We start from the raw sequence: 20,005 nt of genomic DNA on the forward strand, positions 1-20,005 counted from the left end.
TCGCCCCCCTAGCTACGCCCTCAGCCTTGTAATGGGATGGAAACACAACACGGTTTCAGTGTGTTGCCAAAATATAGTTTTGTCAATCCGTGATGTTGAGAGATGGAGTTGAGAAAACCATTCCCTCGTGAAAGGTTGAAATGTGGTGTTGGGCCTGACAACACCAGTCCCAAGGCATTGCTTCAGCAACACCATTGATCCCAAACAGCAAGAGAGTATGGGAGCATGGCGGAAACCACAACACAACCGCTGAATCAAGGCTCCCAAACATGGCCTTATTTACAATTTGTGTTTTACTATTGTTGACAAGTATACAGAAGAAGCGTGCGTAGTTTTATCTATAATTGGTTGTCTCTAAGATGTATTGGGATACGGGTGATTGAGAGATTTTAGATCACCAATTCCCCTGATCAATACCACAATCTTTAGGCTCTGGTTGGGAACATAATGTCAGATGTTGAAGGGAAACTGGCAAATTTCCTGTCAAAATCTGCTTGGTTGAGTGGAAAAGAAAGGATTCAAGGCATTACAGTAGGAACCGGCAGCTCCAGTTCCTCAAACAAACTACCATCGCTGGTATAGCAACCCCGAGTCAAAATATGTTTGGGAGAGCGGAAAACAAGGATTCAAGGCATTACAGTAGGAACTGGCAACTCCAGTTTCTCAAACCAACTACCATCTCTGGGATAGCAACTCCAGCCTCCCACACCGACGCTCACCTCCGACGGTGCATTCAATTCCACAGGCCTCCGTACTACCATATTCACTATTATTACCTATTGAACTTCACAAGCTCTCCCTCTCTCTCTCTCTCTCACACACACACACACACACATCACCAGAAGTGCATATAAGTGAATTCAGTTGAATTTTATGGAAGATGCGATGAGATGGTCTAAAGTAACAGCAAGACGAAAAGCAGCAAAGTTGGGTATACATGCAAAACACACACATACTTTGAACCATGAATATAAGCTTCAACCATCTACCCTTGCTGCTGCAGAAGCATAGCTTACACTGCTGTCCCTCATGCTTCTGCATTGGCTAGATTGCTCATAGCGGAGGAAACTAATCTTGATCGCTGTTGTGCTGTGTTTCAACATCTGGAGAAAACACAATACAGGAAATGATCAATTTTAAGCTAAGCCTGAAAGTCAATATGCACTAGGCTGCAGTCACTTACATGAAGAAAAACACTAATTGGGTGCTGACCACAGATCGTATTCTCAAATTCCAGTAAGTATTCCTTGAAAGAATCAGGATCTCCGGTCTCTACTATATCCATGCCCATTCTGTCTAGAGCCTCAATAGACTTGTAGACGGCCCCATGTTTCTTATCCGAGTGCATGTAGTTAAACCTGCGGAAAAATAGTCAGCAATGGTCAGGAAATCTTAATGTTGAATCATTTATCTAAAAGTACAAACTGAGACAAAAAAAAAGGTGGAAAGAAAGCCCAGAGTGGGAGTTAAAAAGGATGTGGAGATCTTACCGAAGTGTCCAAGGAAGACCTTAATATTTTAGAAAAAAATAGCATTTGAAGGGAAAGGGCAACTGGAATTCTTCTGATGATGACACTCAGCACCTTCACTATATCTAGCTTACTGGCAACACAGTTCAAAACCATCCCTCTAATGGACCAGAAGTTGTACTCCTCATGGGACACTAACTGCAGTTACCAGAAAAGGATAGCCTCAAAATTGTCTATCTAGTTGCTACCACCCTCTATAGTCTTTTCTCTCTTGACCAAGGTGGGTTCCATCCATGAGTTCAGAAGATAAAAACAAACAAAAGGATCGCTCTCAGAATTGCTTCCCTTCAATAACACGTACAAAATTTCCATAAATAGTGGGCACATGTCTCTTGGTATGCGAGTAAAGTTTCATGAGTTCTGTTATAGTGCCAGAACGAGGAGAAAAACATTATGAAACATGATTGCCACCTTGTTTGTAATATTTATAGACAGCAATGCAGTTAGGTTGTATGTGTAATTATTCTCCTAAAAACAACAATCATTCAAAAGTTACGATCCATTCAAAATATTTTCCTCAATTGTGTGAAGTATTGTTTTGCAAGTAAACTTAGTGATCAAAGAATAGAAGACTAGAAGAGAGAAAATCAAACTGCATGAAGATAAATAATGATAACAAAGTATAAGGTAAATTTTTTAGAGGAACAGACCGTGAACCCCAATGGCAAAAGTCTGATGATACAGAAAAGAAAGTCTTAGGATCATCTACATATTTAGCCAGCAACCGCCCATACATTGCTTCATTTTCTGCATTAAGAGCACCAACCAGAATGGGTACAATTTTCACTGGCCAACTGCACAAGCAAGAAAAAGAACTTTGTTTCCATAAAACAAAACAAAGGAAAACTCTCTGTACTGTAAAATGACATAAGATTACCCATGGAAAATTTTGGCCAAGTAAGGCAAATGCATTTCCATGCTGTGTTCTGCTTCATCTACTTGGAGATTCATAAATTCAAATTTCCCCGTTGCCTTCAGTTCCTCAATGACTGGAGTTTACATAGAAAAATAGATCCAATATACAACAAAATAAGATTCAAAATTGCCATATATGAAAACTTAGTGCTACACCAACTTACATTTTCTTTAAAAACATTTACTACTTAACATGCAAAAGGTCAGGAAAAAAAGAAAAGAAAAAAAAAGAATGTGCCATACTTCAGTCTTACACTTCTTCAATCAACTTCAGTAAAATGAACCTGTTATGCTTTCCTATAGACAGAGAAATATTATATCAAAAAGTAAGGAAAGCTTCCATCTAAGGACTTAACTTTTACATGAAATTACAAAAAACAGACAGCCCTCTCAAAAAGGACATGTTAAGGTGTCAGGCTTTCAGAAACCGACAGAGGAAAACAACTACCATTAGATTCACCCCATCAACTATAGACTATAGTATTTTCATCTCATCATGGTTAGACATATGCACGATAATTCTAGATTATACAAATCATAAAATAGGAGGCAACCAGATTCTCTAGGCATATAGAACAAACTGATAGTTTTACATACCCCATTAACATTTCTATTAACAGAGATGGAAGATAACCGAAGGTTTGGCTTTGATCATTTTTACAAAACTTTAGGTGCCAAATATTTGTTACATGGGTATGAAGTTGACCCTTCTACAAAAGTAGCACGTGTGTGGAACGCATATGTGCTGTATTTGTTTTTCTTTGATTTTTTTGGGCGGGTGAGAGGTTGGTTGTTTTGTGTTGATCGGCTACTCTACATCTAAATATGAAATGAACTAATCCAACAACAGAAGGTAATCTACTAAACATTCAGCCATAGATAACGATTAGAGGAGGCCTTTGTGTTGATAATTAAACCCTAACCGAGTCTAAAATTTAAAAAAGTGGTCAAGTCAATGTTGATTTGAGTCCCTAAATTGGACAAATTTGTCAAGTCATCACACTCATCTCCTTGTTCACCCACAACCAGTCGTTTTCCATGCTCGTATCTATGTTACACCTGGAGCCACACATGACTCAAGCCAAGCTCTAGCATGGGCTGTTCAGGCTCAACCTATTACATGCAATGAGTAAGTTTGAGCTCAGTTCAGCACGAGCTTAGCCAACTTAACACACACACACACACACACACACACACACACACACACACATATATATATATATATATATATATAGAGAGAGAGAGAGAGAGAGAGTCTTGAAGGAAATTGGTTTCCAGTCTTTCAACCCATCATCAGCTGTTTGAGAGAGAACATCCTTACCACTATCTTTTTTTTACTGAATGTTCTTAAACAAACTTAACAAGCTCTCCACAAGCTTAGGCTTGAGCTAGAGCTCAGCTCGTTTAACTAAAAAGGCCTTCAAACTGAGCTCCATTTCAGCTCTTTCATTTAAATAATTGAGCTTGAATAAAGGACGACTGCACAAGCTTATTGAGAGAGCTGAGCTCATTGTTCACCCTTGTTGCACCCTGTGGACATGAATTAACATATCAAAATGCCCTTCTGAAAAGGATGACCTGTATTTGGAATTTCAAGTGAAACTGTGAAAGGGTACACCTCTAAATTGATTTCTAACCCAACTAAGACTTCAAAGTTCAAAAAGTCCTTGCCGAATGACATAAAACAAATACAAAAGAAAGCATTCAATATGTTCATACCTTCCAAATCAATTGGCAGGTCACCAAGAGGAGTCTTGTAGATTGTAGCTCTTGTAAGAGCACATTTTGGAGTATAATAATGGTGAGAAGGGCCAAGTAGAAACACCCGAGCACTGCAAATTTGATTATTCAATAAGATAATGACTTATAAAAAAATACAATTATGATGCTTATTATAAGACAAATTTGTGTAAATTTCCTCATCCAATTCAGCAGAATCTTCAGTGCAATATAGTGCAGTTTATCCTGCGATGGCTATCATAGGAATTTTATGCCCCATTGCCATACTCAGGTTGAAAGTTTTTTTCTAATTGTCATGCTTATTGATAGTCTAACTAGCAGTCAAGCATGTAAGAACTGCAAACTATTTCTTGCGGTTTGGTCCAAACCAAAGATATAAGAAACATTAATATTTTCTGAAGATGATGTGGTTAAGTTTTCCCAACATTTCTATTGCATCTACAAAGCAAATGAAATCCGACACACAAAAATTCTTTAGCAAATTGTCATATATGGTATCTAGACCAGGATTTTGTTTACATCTTCAGGCAATCAAATGATGGAACTTGGATAGAATTTTTTGTAGAATCTAACACCTATTAAGGTTGACAAGCATGTAGACTAATGCAAAAAATGATATAGAAAGACAATTTAGTTGATGCATCATTCTTTCAGAAGAGCCTTCTTGAGGGGTGTAATGTCTAAGGTGTAACACAAGCAATGTAGAATTACTTTAATCCAACCTATTAAAGTTGCCCTTCAGGGAAAAAAAAAATAACTGTTAAAGTTGAAGTGCATGTAGATTGTAAATATGACCCATTTAGTTTTTTAAAAAATGACATAGAAAGACAATCTGTACATCTGTCAATGTTTTTCGAAGAGCCATGTTGAGGGGTGTAATGCACAAGGAAGGGATGAAACACAACATGAGATACAGGGTCCAATTCAACAAAGAAAGGCAAACTTAATATGATGTTTTGAATTAACAAATTGGGATAAAAAATAGAACTCATTGTAATCTTTAAATTTTAGGCAAAAGAGATATACTAACATACATACATATAAGGTGCAAAAAATGACAAAATATTTTTCTTTCTACTAAGGCAGAGAACACCAAGGTTATTCATCACTTTTATATTTTGGCCAAACGTAAACGCCCACTTATCAAGTTTGATCTATATTTAATTATTGTAATAGTACAATATACAATTTTTTCATGAGCACAAAAAGCATCAATGTCACTTTGGCAAAGGAAAAAGTCATCACTACACCATGTCTTTTCTAAGCTTTGTAGACTTCTTCATGAAGTCATTGCCCAATTTAGCTTCTAACCACCCACAGGCTTTAGGCTTGGTAGATTGTTCTTAGATTACTTTAGCCTTTGGCCACTATTTTTGTACTCATTGTATTTACTGAACTTATTAAAGCATTTGGTTACCTACCTCTTTATATAGCATTGGGATATGCACAGCCTTGATGCATCCTTTTATTGAGTTATGCCTGTTATGGCAATGAAATCCATTTCAGCTCCATATCCTAGTGTATTTCATAATATTGCAACATTGGTTGAAAGAAGAGATAGGTTGAGTGAATCCTATCATTCCTAAAAAGGTTGACCAAGGTGACCTCACATATGGGATATTTTAACAATTAAAAAAATATAAGAAAGAAGAAGTAGAGCAAGAGCTTTTTTTTTCCCTTTTCATTGACATGCAAAAAAGAGAGAAAAAGGAAAGAGAAAGATGAAAGAAGTAAAAATATAAAAGGAAGAACTAAGGACAAATTATGAGAATGAAACAAAAAGCAATCTGTTACTTGGAGATAATCTCTACCAATGTCCACTACCTTACAAGTCATTGATAAAATGTGTTTTGATGTCATCGGATCTGGATCGGATCCAGATCAGTGCGTCTTATTATTCTTAGGGTGTTTTCTTGATGTAATGGCATCTCTGTTATTTTGTTATATTTTAAACCCTTTGTAATATATGTTGCATAATAAAGCATTAGGGCTAACCATCTCTTGAGTGGCTGCCGTTTTGAGCATTCTCTTTCTCTCTCTCCTTCTATCTCCTTTTCCTCTCATTTCTTGATAGCTGAATGCAATTGTGGTAGATTCTTACATGGTATCAGAGCGGGATTCCGATTTTCTTCCAAAAGGTATGCCCATTTAGATCAAATCTTGGTTTCTTCCGGTCCAAATCTTTCTTTCCCTTCTTTTCTTCCCTAATCTTTCTTTCTTCTCCACATTTTCTTCTACTATCTTATCTGTTACTTCTTTCTAACAGCTGGTTCTTCTTGGTTTTATTTATTCATTTTCGTGATCTTCGTTCTTGACGTCAATTTCTAACAAAAAAAAAACGAAGAAGGGTGAAACATATTTGACGTCAAATAGTGATTGTTTTGCTTCTTTATCTTAATCTGAATATTTTCTGACTGTTTTATATCCTAATCTGAAATTTCTAGGTTCAATTTTGTCCAGATTTATTTTCTGAAAAACGTGATTGATTTTGTAATTAAGTTTTTTAATTTCTCTCCATTATTTTCCATATTTTCAGCCGACATATTCATATTAGCAGCATCTTATTGTGACCATCAAGTCTGGTGCAGGAATCAGACTGAGTCTGGAATAGTGCCATTCTAAAAAAAAAAGGCACGTTTTATTTTATGTCATATTTCCTTCACTTCGCCTAATCTTCCTTGCAGCTCCATATTTTCTCTTGGCTGATTTTTTATTCTATCCCTCTCTTTTATCCTCTTATTATTGTTTTCATCAATTTTAATGGATTCCTCTACCTATGTTGGTCTCTCTTCAAACTTTTTGAGTCAGCTTGTTTCCAAAAAGCTTAATCTAATTTTCTGACCTGGAAGAGACAAATTGTTCCTTTTATAAGGAGCCAAGATCTGTTTGGGCATCTGGATGGATCAATTCCGGTTTCACCACAATTCATTCTACAAGAATCAAAGGATGATAAAAGAGATGTTTCGGTTAACCTTATTTTGAATCCTGAATTCACTGCATGGATGAAGCGCGACCAGGTATTAATTGCATATATTACTTTCACTCTATCTCAGGAAGTATTAATATCTATTTTGAATGATTGCACTGCTAGACAATTATGGAACAAACTTGCACAAACCTATTCTCAGATTTCAGAGGCAAGGGTTTTATTTCTAAAAAGAGAGTTTCGGAGTCATGGAATTTTTAAACAAAGTGAAATCTGTTACAGATCAACTTACTATTATTGGATGTGCCGTTTCTGACAAGGAAAAAGTGCATCAAACTCTCAATGGACTGGGTCCAAAATATCATGTTTTTTTTCACTTCTTTATCGGTTCTACCTGTGTTAACTAGTTTTGAAGATCTTCAAGCTAAACTTCTTCAATATTAAATGAACATAAAACATCTGACGGAAGGTAGTGAAGATACAAATACACATAATGTTTTAGCATCAGGTATATCTCATGGTTTTGGACGTGGAAGTAGTAGCCTTCAAAGTGGTAGAGGTCGAGGACGCTTTGGTCAAGGAGGTCGTGGAATTCTCCCTGCTAGGATTTTTCAATGCAGAAAATCAAAAAAGAGTGCCTACATGTTTTCAGTGTAATAAGAAAGGACATGTGAAAGTTGATTGTTGGTTTAATCCTCAAAACAAAGGAAAGAGTAATAAATAAGGGAACAAAAGAGAATATGATGGACAAAGATTCTCTGGAGATATGCAACAACTTTTGCTTGCAGCTTTATCACAGATGAGTATTAAGCAAAATGATGAAGGAGAATGGTATGTGGATTCTGGAGCAGCCACTCATGTCACAGGAAAAACAGGTAAGCTCTCAAATTTATCTCCCTATTTTGGAAAAGGTAGTATAGTCACTGAAGATGGAACACATCACCACATTTCTCATGTTGGAAGTGCACAAATTCCTTTGTCTTATTCTTCTCTTATCCTTTGCAATGTTCTTTTTGCTCCCAATATTAAAAAGTGTAACGGCCCCAACTCATACCCTTTGAAAATGCAGATTTTTTTTTTAAACACAGGTTTTACATCCTACCCCTCTTAAAAGAATTTCGTCCACAAAATTAGAATGTATCAAATAAATGTGGCTAGTGTTGACGCATATCCGCCACAGGTTCTCAAGTGTATTCCTCCAACCCGTGATGCTGCCAACGAACTTTAATAAACGAGATTGTCCTATTACGCAACGCCTTTTCTTTACGATCTGCAATCTCCACTGACTTTTCTTCAGTAGTCAAGTCAGGTTGTACCTCGACATCGAGACATGGAACACATCGTGAATCTGCAAAAACTGAGGAGGAAGTGCTACGGGTATGCAGTCTCTCTGACACGTCCAAGGACTTTGAAGGGTCCAACATACCTAGGACTCAACTTTCCCTTCTTTCCAAACCGAAAGATACTTTTCGTCAGCGAGATTCGAACAAACATGTGGTCGCCTACCTCAAAACTGAGGTCTCTACGCCGCTGATCGGCATAACTCTTCTGCCTACTTTAAGCTGCAATCAACCTTTGCCGGATTAAACGCACCTGATCCGCATAGTGCTGGATGATTTCTGAATACTCCACTTCTCTCACTCCAACCTCATCTCAACACAAGAGATCTACATGGTCGGCCATACAATGCTTCATACGGAGCCATACCAATACTAACATGAAAGCTATTGTTATAAAAAAACTCTGCAAGCTTCACATGCTTGTCCCAATCACCTGGCCAATCCAAAGCACACGCTCTCAACATATCCTCGAGCGTTTGAATCGTTCGTTCCGACTGTCCGTCTGTCTGTGGATGGAAAGCGGTACTGAACTTCAAGGTAGTGCCAAGGGCCTTCTGAAGCTGGCGCCAAAATCGAGATGTGAACCTCGGATCTCGATCTGACACTATCGAACGAGGCACTCCATGAAGTCTAACAATCTCAATCACGTAGAGATCGGCCAAGCTTTTCAAGCTTTGACTAATCCTGATCGGAAGAAAATGAGCAGTCTTTGTCAAGCGATCCACAATCACCCAAATGACATCTCACTATCGTCGGGTTTTAGGCAACCCTACGATGAAATCCATTGAGATATCATCCCACTTCCATTTCGGAATCTCGAGTGGCTGCAGAAGTCCACCAGGCCTCTGGCTATGTAACAGGGATTCAGCTAGTAGGGTGTCGCACCCGCGTCAACGCGACTCGACGCAGGTGCGGCACCGGGTGCGGTCAACCCAACCCTGGGTGCGTTGACCACACCCAGGATCATTTTGGTCCATTTTTTGGATTTTTTTTTAAATTTTCCCTATGAAATGGGCTGCGAAATTTAAAAAAAAAATTCTTGGACCCGCGACGGGAGGAACCCCAGACCCCCTTCTATATATATATTTTACATTTTTGCCTCTGCCGCACCCAAGGTTTTTGAAAGTGTCGCACCCCTGCACCCGCACCTATGTGACATAGGTCTCTGGTGTTCGATCTTCACCGGCTGACAGGTGAGACATCGAGACACAAACTCCGCGATGTCCCACTTCATCCCATTCCACCAGTAAGTCCCCTGAAGATCTTTAAACATCTTGGTGGAACTAGGGTGAACGAAATATTTAGACATGTGAGCTTCACTAATCAGCTCCTCCCGCAATGCTTTCGGAACCCACCATCTGTCTCCGAACATGATGGCTCTATCCTCCTCTCGGTGAAACTGCGCTTCTGGCTTCTGGGTACTTTCGCATAACTTCTCAAAGTCCGGATCTTCTAACTGAAGTTTCACAATTCGATCTATGATCTCTGATCGTACCTTCATCCCAGCACAAAGGATGCGTCCGGTGTTATCAACAAAAGGCTGCCACCTGACGAACTCCTCGACCAGATCCCAACTGCGTTCAATCAAGCTAGCAGATGTGACCGACGCCTTTCTGCTCAGTGCATCCACCACTACATTTGCCTTACCCGGATGGTAAGCGATGGAGAAGTCGTAGTCCTTCAAGAACTCCAACCACCTCCGCTGTCTCAAATTCAAATCTCGTTGAGTGAAGATATACTTGAGGCTCTTGTGATCGGACATGACCTCAAACTGCTCCCCATAAAGGTAGTGACGCCAAATCTTCAGCGCGAAAACTACTGCCGCTAGCTCCAAGTCATGCGTGGAGTGATTCTTCTCGTGCACCTTTAGTTGTCATGAAACATACGCTATGACCTTTCCGTGCTACATAAGAACACAACCCAGTCTAATCCCCGACGCATCACTGTATACCACAAAACCACCCGTCCCGGAAGGCAATGTCAAAACCAGTGTCGTGGTCAACCTCTTCTTTAGCTCTTGAAAACTATCCTCGCATCGAGGTGACCACTCAAACTTTACTCCCTTCTGCAGTAATCGAGTTATTGGGGCAACTACACGTGAAAAGTCTTGAATGAATCAACGGTAGTAGCCCACCAATCCCAAGAAACTCCTGATGTCTGTCACCGTCTTCGGTTGTTCCCATGACAAAACGGCTTCCACCTTAGCTGGATCAACCTCGACTCCTCTCTCGGATATCACGTGACAGAGAAACATCACCCTATCCATCCAAAACTCATACTTTGAGAACTTGGCGTAAAGCTGATGTTCTCTCAGTGTCTGCAACACAACTCGCAAATGCTCTTGGTGATCTTCCACACTCTTCGAGTATATCAGAATGTCATCTATTAACACGATGACAAAAGAATCCAGTCACAACTTGAACACCCGATTCATCAGATCCATAAATGTCACAGGGGCATTAGTAAGTCCAAAGGATATTACCAAAAACTCACTGCCCATATCTGGACCTGAATGTTGTCTTAAGAATACCCTCCATCTTGATAATCAACTGATGGTAACCAGAACGAAGGTCGATCTTCGAGAATACTTTTGCCTTTCTCAACTGATCGAATAAATCATCGATCCTAGGCAGAAGATACTTGTTCTTCACCGTCACTTGATTCAACATGCGGTAGTCAATACAAAGTCGCATTGAGTCGTCTTTCTTCTTAACAAAGAGGACCAGTGCACTCCAAGGGGACACACTCAGTCTAATAAATCCTTTGTCAAGAAGCTCCTGCAATTGCTTCTTCAATTTCCCTAACTCTGCAGGTGCCATGCGATACGGAGCGCGAGACACTGGTGCCGTACCAAGCACTAACTCGATCGAGAACACAATTTCTCAATGCGATGGCAAACCCGACAAATCCTCGAGAAAGACATCCGGGAACTCGCGAACAACATCTAACTGTTCCAAGAACACTGCGCAACCCTGCTTGTGGTACTTGGAGATCTTCAAAGCTGAGACGATCTTTACCCCGCTCATCGGTCTCGTCGAATGATATAACAATACAGACAAGTCGGGACACTCAAAGATAACTTTCTTGCCCCGACACTGGAGGGTCACATTATGCTTGGACAACCAATCCATACCCAGAATGACATCATAAAATGTCATATCCAAAATGACCAAATCGGCGGACAACTCATGGCCTTTTATCATAATAACTACTGCTGGGAAATACTCCCCGCAAGAAGAGGATGCACCCATAGGTGACATCACATCAAGAGCCCTTTCGAGACTAGATGGAACTGAATCGAGCAACTTTGCAAACGAAGAAGAAATAAAGTTGTGGATTGCACCCAAGTCAAACATCACACGTGCAAAGTGTTTAGCAACTAAGAAGATACCTTCGATCAGATCAGTCTGCTTGCCCTGAGAGGATGTTGTCGCCGCGTAGACCCGCCATTGGTCTTGCGCTGACCCTGCTATTGCTAAGGCCTCTGCTGCTGCATCCGCTCCTGGACGTAAGAAGGGAAGTAGGTGTCTAGGAACTCCTCCCTAAACATATCCCAAGGGGTCACCTCCATATCCGCGTACTTCACCCTCCGCAGAGTGTCCCACCACTTTTTGGCATCGCCCTTCAGACGATACGTGCCAAACGGTGTCTTCCTGTCCTCGGGGACTGGTAGGACGTCGAACGCCCGTTCAATCTCCTCGACCCAGCTCTCTATAGCCTCTAGGTCTGCCTTGCCTGAAAAGGTCGACGTGTCCATCTTCAAGAATCTCTCAAAAGTCACTCCCCCAGAGTTTAGAACCATCTCGACCTGAGGTTCTCGGGTTGTTGCCTGCGCAGCCTGTGCCTCCTGTAAGACCTAGGCCGCGTGCATCGCCTGCGGCCTCTGCTCTACCTGCGCCATCATAGCCTCAGTCAGGGTGTGGATAGCACCCATCATGAAGTCCCTCTGTTCCAGCCAGTTCGCAGGAACACTGGCAGAAGACGAAACATCACGACGATCGTACATCTACAATGTACAAAATTTATGCAAAATTTATTCTTTTGTTTTTCGATCCTACCCCCTTGGGGTTGATCCCGTACAAATACTTTTAGAAAGTCACATAAAATTACTAGTGTATTCTATAATGAAGTTTACCCATGGATACAAACAAGCATACAAAATGTTAATGCTTAAATGAAAGTATTTAAACAACCCTACCAATGAAGAAGATTGCCCTGGAGGACGAGGCAAGACTTGTTGACGCTTCACGACAGGGCTCACATACAAAAAATTCAAAATTTAGCACTAAAAAGATGATAAAAGTGTAAGTCTTTGTGGTGGCGCTGATACCAAACCTATAACGACCCCAACTCATACCCCTTGAAAATATGGATTTTTTTTTAAAACACGGGTTTTACATCAAAAAAAAAAATCTTTTAAAAGTATTCAGACCCGGATCGGACCCGACCCGGATTCGTAACCCGGTAGGGTTTTAAGTAAACCCTGTAACTGCCTGACCCTCTCCCTTTTAAAAGAAATCGCAAGGGGGGGGGGGGGGGAGAGGCATCATGCAACCTCTTCCCTCTTCCCCCCCCCTCTCTCTCTCGTTCTTCTCCCTGCGTGCGGCGGCACCAACCACGCCGACCGACGACACTGGCCGATTCTAGGTACGCCGTCCTTCCTTCTTCTCCCTCTCTTCTCTCCCTCTGTCGGCTCTCAGGGTTGTCGGGAGGCCAACAGGGAGGCGACGGCCCCCCTGCTGCGCCTCTCTCCCCTTTTTGTCTCACCACGTTTGCCGGGAGACCGATGGCCCCCCCTGCCATGTCCAGCTCCTCTCCCCCTCTCTGTGTTCGCCGGGAGGTCGGCAGGAGGCCGAAGGCCCCTGCCGTGCCTTTCCCCTTTTCTTTTCCCCCTTTTTGGGGACTTATCGAGGGTCGGCAGGTGGCCGACGACGCCTCTGTCGCCCTTGCCACCTCTTCCTTGGGGCCCTGCCGCCTTTTTTCCCATATGATCTGGCCAACAGGCAGGGGTCCCTGCCTGATCCCACTTGTCGGGGAAACCCACAGGGGCTCAGCTTGGTTGGTAGGAGCTGTCTGTGCACGTCTCCTTGTGGTGGGACTTTGCAGATTCAAAACCCAGGTGGTGTCCCAAGTGGTAGGTGGAGTCCTGTGCCAAGCTGAAGGCCCAGGTTCGGGTCCTTCTGTCATATAGGGCTTTAGAGATATCTGGCAGAGATCTGCCTGATCCTCCTTTTCGAGAAAGTCAGCTGGGCTCTGTCAGTCTGGTAGGAGCGGTGGATGCGTAACATCTTGTTATGGGGGAGGAAGGGGGTCGCGAGTTCCAACCCCAAATGAATTTCGGCATGATTTGAGGGAACTCAGGCAATTAGGCGGGTGGTATAGTTGTTTACAGATTTTCCTTATGTTCGGCAGATACCTCTGACGATACCTGATTGAATCGTTTCCTCGCCATTGGCATCAGTGTGCTTTCCCCCCAAGCATCGAATTCTAAGGTACGGGTACTTCTATATGAAATGGTTGAGGGATCGGGTAGAGATGAATTTCCATGCATGTGCTTGAAGGAAATCCATGGCGGAACAGTGGATTTACGAATCCACTGTGTTATATAGATATTTTTATGTGTTTTTCACCTGTTTAAAAAAGAAGAAGAGGATTTTATGATGTATGGGCTGGACTGGCTGTCAGGCCAACCGAGCTTGGCTCGGTTGGCCTGATAGGCCGAGCCTGGGTGCCAAATGTGCCTAGTCGAGTGGTCGGCTGGGTGTGGGCTGAACAGGCCCAGACGAGTGGTCAGCTGGGTGTGTGTTCTTCAAAAACAAAAAAAATTTATACAGTTGTATACATGAATATCAAATTTTCATTCCTCTTGTAATGGCAATCGAGTATGCTCATATGATTTTGGACTGGCTTGGTTAGCTGGCCACCAGGCTCACCAGTCCGGGGTTATCACACCCGACCAGTAGCTCAATGTCATGATGAATTGTGTTGTGACAGGTGAAATGCAAATTTACCATATGCAGAATTTTAATGTGTTATGGTTATGCAACAAATCATGAAAATTATGTGGTCATGCAAATACTATGTGACTGATGTTTCATTTAATGTGCACATGCATAATGGAGGGGTTCAGTCACGTGCACACGCACTCAAGGAAATATGCATTGGCACGGATACGTATATGGATGCAAGAAATACACATGACAAAGAGGCATGGGATTTGAGGAATTACATGCTTATGATTGGCTTTATTTTGCATGGGTGCACGTGCATTTGGCACATTAGTATAGTGTTATAAATAACACATTACTTTCCTTTTGATATGTGATGCATTTGATGGCCTAAATGGACTATCACCGGCCTGGAGAGCCGTGAGCTTGATTGCTTTTCATATGTATTTAATTACATCACTTAAACCACATAAGTTGGTATTGCACACTACTACACTGTTCTTGTTGTCCTCGTGGGCTGGAGTCTCGTAAGGGTCCTTGCAAGGGTGGATGCAAGCTTTTACCTTTACTTTTGCATATGGTGTTGCAAAACTTATAAAATTAACTTTTAATAAAATATAATAATTAAGAACAATGTAATATACGTTCTGAGATCTCCCATCTGAAGAATGAGGATCTTAGAAATCCGGTCTTGATGAGACTTTGAGGATAAAAAAACTTCGTGTGTTTTATTTTATCTCATGAACTCGATATTGAGGTTCCTTCTCCTGACTACAATTTTAAGGAGAGTCCGCCACTTTAGCTGAGAATGGTGTGTTTGACACAACTGTTGTTTTTTGTACCAAGAAAGTGACACTTGTGGGTGTGGTATCCTTTGTGTCCCCGACATTAGATATGAAGGTCTAATGTTCCGAAGGTGATTCGGTCAATGACTAAGTTTGAGACCCAGTAATAAAATACAACTTGTATGCTAAGCAACCTTGGAAACCTAACTTATCTTCGGAGATTATACCCGTTTGGTGTATCCGCGGGCAACGATAATTAAAAAAGAACTTAAAGATGTATGCATTTAATAGGGCATGCATATGAAAAAAGAAAAACTTAAATGAAAGATAATAAAAGGATTCATGCATTGCACATAAGTCATGCATTTTCTGTTATGCATTAGATTATGCATATGTTAATTGTTCCATCAATCATTACATGATGGTAATAGTGTGATGTTTACTTCCTATTTCATGTTAAAGGTTTGGTATCAGAGCCACCACAAAGACTTACACTTTTATCATCTTTTTAGTAACCTGTAACGACCCCAACTCATACCCCTTGAAAATGCAGATTTTTTTTTAAACACGGGTTTTACATCCTACCCCTCTTAAAAGAATTTCGTCCGCAAAATTAGAACGTACCAAATAAATGTGGCTAGTGTTGACGCATATCGGCCACAGGTTCTCAAGTGCATTCCTCCAACCCGTGATGTTGCCAACGAACTTTAATGAACGAGATTATCCTATTACGCAACGCCTTTTCTTGACGATCTATAATCCCCACTAACTTTTCTTCAGTAGTAAAGTCAGGTTGTACCTCGATCGCCTCATAGTGAATCACATGTGGGATCAGGTACGTACTTTCTCAACATCGAGACATGGAACACATCATGAATACGCAAAAACTGAAGAGGAAGTGCTACCCGGTATGCAGTTTCTCCGACACGTCCAAGGACTTCGAAGGGTCCAACATACCTAGGACTCAACTTTCCCTTCTTTCCAAACCGTAAGATACTTTTCGTCGGCGAGATTCGAACAAACACGTGGTCGCCTACCTCAAAACTGAGTTCTCTACACCGCTGATCGACATAACTCTTCTGCCTACTTTAAGCTGCAATCAACCTTTGCCGGATTAAACACACCTGATCCGCATAGTGCTGAATGATTTCAGGAGACTCCACTTCTCTCACTCCAACCTCATCTCAACACAAGAGATCTATATGGTCGGCCATACAATGCTTCATACGGAGCCATACCAATACTAACATGAAAGCTATTGTTATAAAAAAACTCTGCAAGCTTCACATGCTTGTCCCAATCACCTGGCCAATCCAAAGCACACACTCTCAACATATCCTCGAGCATCTGAATCGTTCGTTCCGACTGCCCGTCTGTCTGTGGATGAAAAACGGTACTGAACTTCAAGGTAGTGCCAAGGGCCTTCTGAAGTTGGCGCCAAAATCGAGATGTGAACCTCGGATCTCGATCTGATACTATCGAACGAGGCACTCCATGAAGTCTAACAATCTCAATCACGTAGAGATCGGCCAAGCTTTTCAAGCTTTGACTAATCCTGATCGGAAGAAAATGAGCACTCTTTGTCAAGCGATCCACAATTACCCAAATGGCATCTCACTGTCGTCGGGTTTTAGGCAACCCTACGATGAAATCCATTGAGATATCATTCCACTTCCATTTCAAAATCTCGAGTGGCTGTAGAAGTCCACCAGGTCTCTAGTGTTCGATCTTCACCTGCTGACAGGTGAGACATCGAGACACAAACTCCGCGATGTCCCGCTTCATCCCATTCCACCAGTAAGTCCCCTGAAGATCTTTAAACATCTTGGTGGAACCAAGGTGAACGAAATATTTAGACTTGTGAGCTTCACTAATCAGCTCCTCCCGCGATGCTTTCGGAACCCACCATCTGTCTCCAAACATGATGGTTCTATCTTCCTCTCGGCGAAACTGCGCTTCTGGCTTCTGGGTACTTTCGCATAACTTCTCAAAGTCTGGATCTTCTGACTGAAGTTCCTAAATTCGATTTATGATCTTTGGTCATGCCTGCATCCCAGCACAAAGGATGCGTCCGGAGTTATCAGCAAAAGGTTGCCACCTGATGAACTCCTCGACCAAATTCCAATTGCGTTCAATCAAGCTAGCAGTTGTGACCGACGCCTTTCTACTAAGTGCGTCTGCCACTACATTTGCCTTACCCGGATGGTAAGCGATGGAGAAGTCGTAGTCCTTCAAGAACTCCAACCACCTCCGCTGCCTCAAATTCAAATCCCGCTGAGGGAAGATATACTTGAGGCTCTTGTGATCGGACATGACCTCAAATTGCTCCCCATAAAGGTAGTAACGCCAAATCTTCAACGCAAAAACTACTGCCGCTAGCTCCAAGTCATGTGTGGGGTGATTCTTCTCGTGCACCTTTAGCTGTCAGGAAGCATACGCTATGACCTTTCCGTGCTGCATAAGAACACAACCCAGTCCAATCCCCGACGCATCACTGTATACCACAAAACCACCCATCCCGGAAGGCAATGTCAAAACCGGTGTCGTAGTCAACCTCTTCTTTAGCTTTTGAAAACTATCCTCGCATCGAGGTAACCACTCAAACTTTACTCTTTTTTGCAGTAATCGAGTCATTGGGGCAGCTATACGTGAAAAGTCTTGAATGAATCGACGGTAGTAGCCCACCAATCCCAAGAAACTCCTAATGTCTGTCACCGTCTTCGGTTGTTCCCATGATAAAACGGCCTCCACCTTGGCTGGATCAACCTCGACTCCTCTCTCGGATAACACGTGATCGAGAAACATCACCCTATCCATCCAAAACTCATACTTTGAGAACTTGGCGTAAAGTTGATGTTCTCTCAATGTCTGTAATACAACTCGCAGATTCTCTCGGTGATCTTCCACACTCTCCGAGTATATCAGAATGTCATCTATGAACACGATGACAAAAGAATCCAACCACAACTTGAACACCCGATTCATCAGATCCATAAATGTCGCAGGGGCATTAGTAAGTCCAAAGGACATTACCAAAAACTCATACTGCCCATATCTGGAACTGAATGCTATCTTAGGAATATCCTCCGTCTTGATTCTCAACTGATGGTAACCAGAACGAAGATTGATCTTCGAGAATACTTTTTTCTTTCTCAACTAATTGAACAAATCATCGATCCTAGGCAAAGGGTACTTGTTCTTTACCGTCACTTGATTCAACATGCAGTAGTCAATACAAAGTCGCATTGAACCGTCTTTCTTCTTAACAAAGAGGATCGGTACACCCCAAGGGGACACACTCGGTCTAATAAATCCTTTGTCAAGAAACTCCTGCAATTGCTTCTTCAATTCTCCTAACTTTGTAGGTGCCATGCGATACGAAGCGCGAGACACTGGTGTCGTACTAGGCACTAACTCGATCGATAACTCAATTTCTTGATGCGATGGCAAACCCGGCAAATCCTCGGGAAAGACATCCAGGAACTCGCGGACAACATCTAACTGTTCCAAGGGTGTCGCCCGGCTATCTTGAGCAGACACACTGGCCAAGAACACCACACAACCCTACTTGTGGTACTTGAAGATCTTCAAAGCTGAGACAATCTTTACCCCGCTCATCGGTCTCGTCAAATGTATAACGATGCAGACAAGTCGGGACGCTCCAAGATAACTTTCTTGCCCCGACACTAAAGGGTCGCATTATGCTTGGACAACCAGTCCATACCCAGAATGACATCATAAAATGTCATATCCAAAATGACCAAATCGGAGGACAACTTATGGCATTCTATCACAATGCCTACTGCCGGGAAATACTCCCCGCAAAAATAGGATGCACCCATAGGTGACATCACATCAAGAGCCCTTTCGAGGCTAGATGGAACTAAATCGAGCAACTTTGCAAACGAAGAAGAAATAAAGTTGTGGATTGCACCCGAGTCAAACATCACACGTGCAAAGTGTTTAGCAACTAAGAAGATACCTTCGATCAAATCAGTCTGCTCGCCCTGAGAGGCTGTTGTCACAGCGTAGACCCGTCCATTGGTCTTGCGCTGACCCTGCTGCTACTGAGGCCTCTGCTGCTGCATCCGCTCCTAGGCGTAAGAAGGGAAGTAGGTGTCTAGGAACTCCTCCCTAAACACATCCCAAGGGATCACCTCTATATCCGCGTACTTCACCCTCCGCAGGGTGTCCCACCACTTTTTGACATCGCCCTTCAAACGATACGTGTCAAACGGTGTCTTCCTGTCCTCGGAGACAGGTAGGACGTCGAACGCTCGTTCAATCTCCTCGACCCAGTTCTCTGCAACCTCTGGGTCAGCCTTGCCTGAAAAGGTCGATGTGTCCATCTTCAAGAATCTCTCAAAAGTCACTCCCCCAGAGTTCGGAACCATCTCAACCTGAGGTTCTCGGGTTGTTGCTTGTGCAGCATGTGCCTCCTGTAAGACCTGGGCCGCGTGCATCGCCTGCGGCGTCTACTCTGCCTACGCCGTCATAGACTCAATCAGGGTGCGGATAGCACCCATCATGAAGTCCCTTTGTTCCTGGCAGTTCACAGAAGCATTGGCGGAAGACGAAGCACCACGATGTCTGTACATCTACAACGTACCAAATTTACGCAAAATTTAGACTTCTTTTGTTTTTCGATCCTACCTCCTTGAGGTTGATCCCGTACAGATACTTTTAGAAAGTCATATAAGATTTCTAGTGTATTCTATGATGAAGTTTACCCATGGATACAAGCATACAAAATGTTAATGCTTAAATGAAAGTATTTAAATAACCTTACCAGTGAAGAAGAATGCTCTAGAGGACAAGGCAC

The 20,005-nt window shown here is 42.2% G+C and overlaps 1 protein-coding gene across 1 annotated transcript in view; it reads right to left on the reverse strand.

Moving 5' to 3' along the window:
* Positions 1-851: 851 nt before the first annotated feature.
* LOC149835362 (uncharacterized) overlaps positions 852-20,005 on the reverse strand; it is a 28,218-nt gene continuing 9,064 nt past the window's right edge. Inside the window, exons 4-8 of the mRNA XM_090010507.1 lie at positions 4,164-4,276; positions 2,407-2,518; positions 2,180-2,323; positions 1,184-1,358; positions 852-1,103 (exon numbers count right to left, since the gene is read on the reverse strand). Of these exons, the coding sequence (XP_089866633.1) occupies positions 978-1,103; positions 1,184-1,358; positions 2,180-2,323; positions 2,407-2,518; positions 4,164-4,276 (670 nt within the window). The 3' untranslated portion in view covers positions 852-977. The remainder of the gene's footprint in view (positions 1,104-1,183; positions 1,359-2,179; positions 2,324-2,406; positions 2,519-4,163; positions 4,277-20,005) is intronic.

Source organism: Nuphar pumila, chromosome 6, assembly GCF_984573655.1.
Source record: "Nuphar pumila chromosome 6, dmNupPumi1.hap1.1, whole genome shotgun sequence".
NCBI classification, from domain to species: Eukaryota; Viridiplantae; Streptophyta; class Magnoliopsida; order Nymphaeales; family Nymphaeaceae; genus Nuphar; species Nuphar pumila.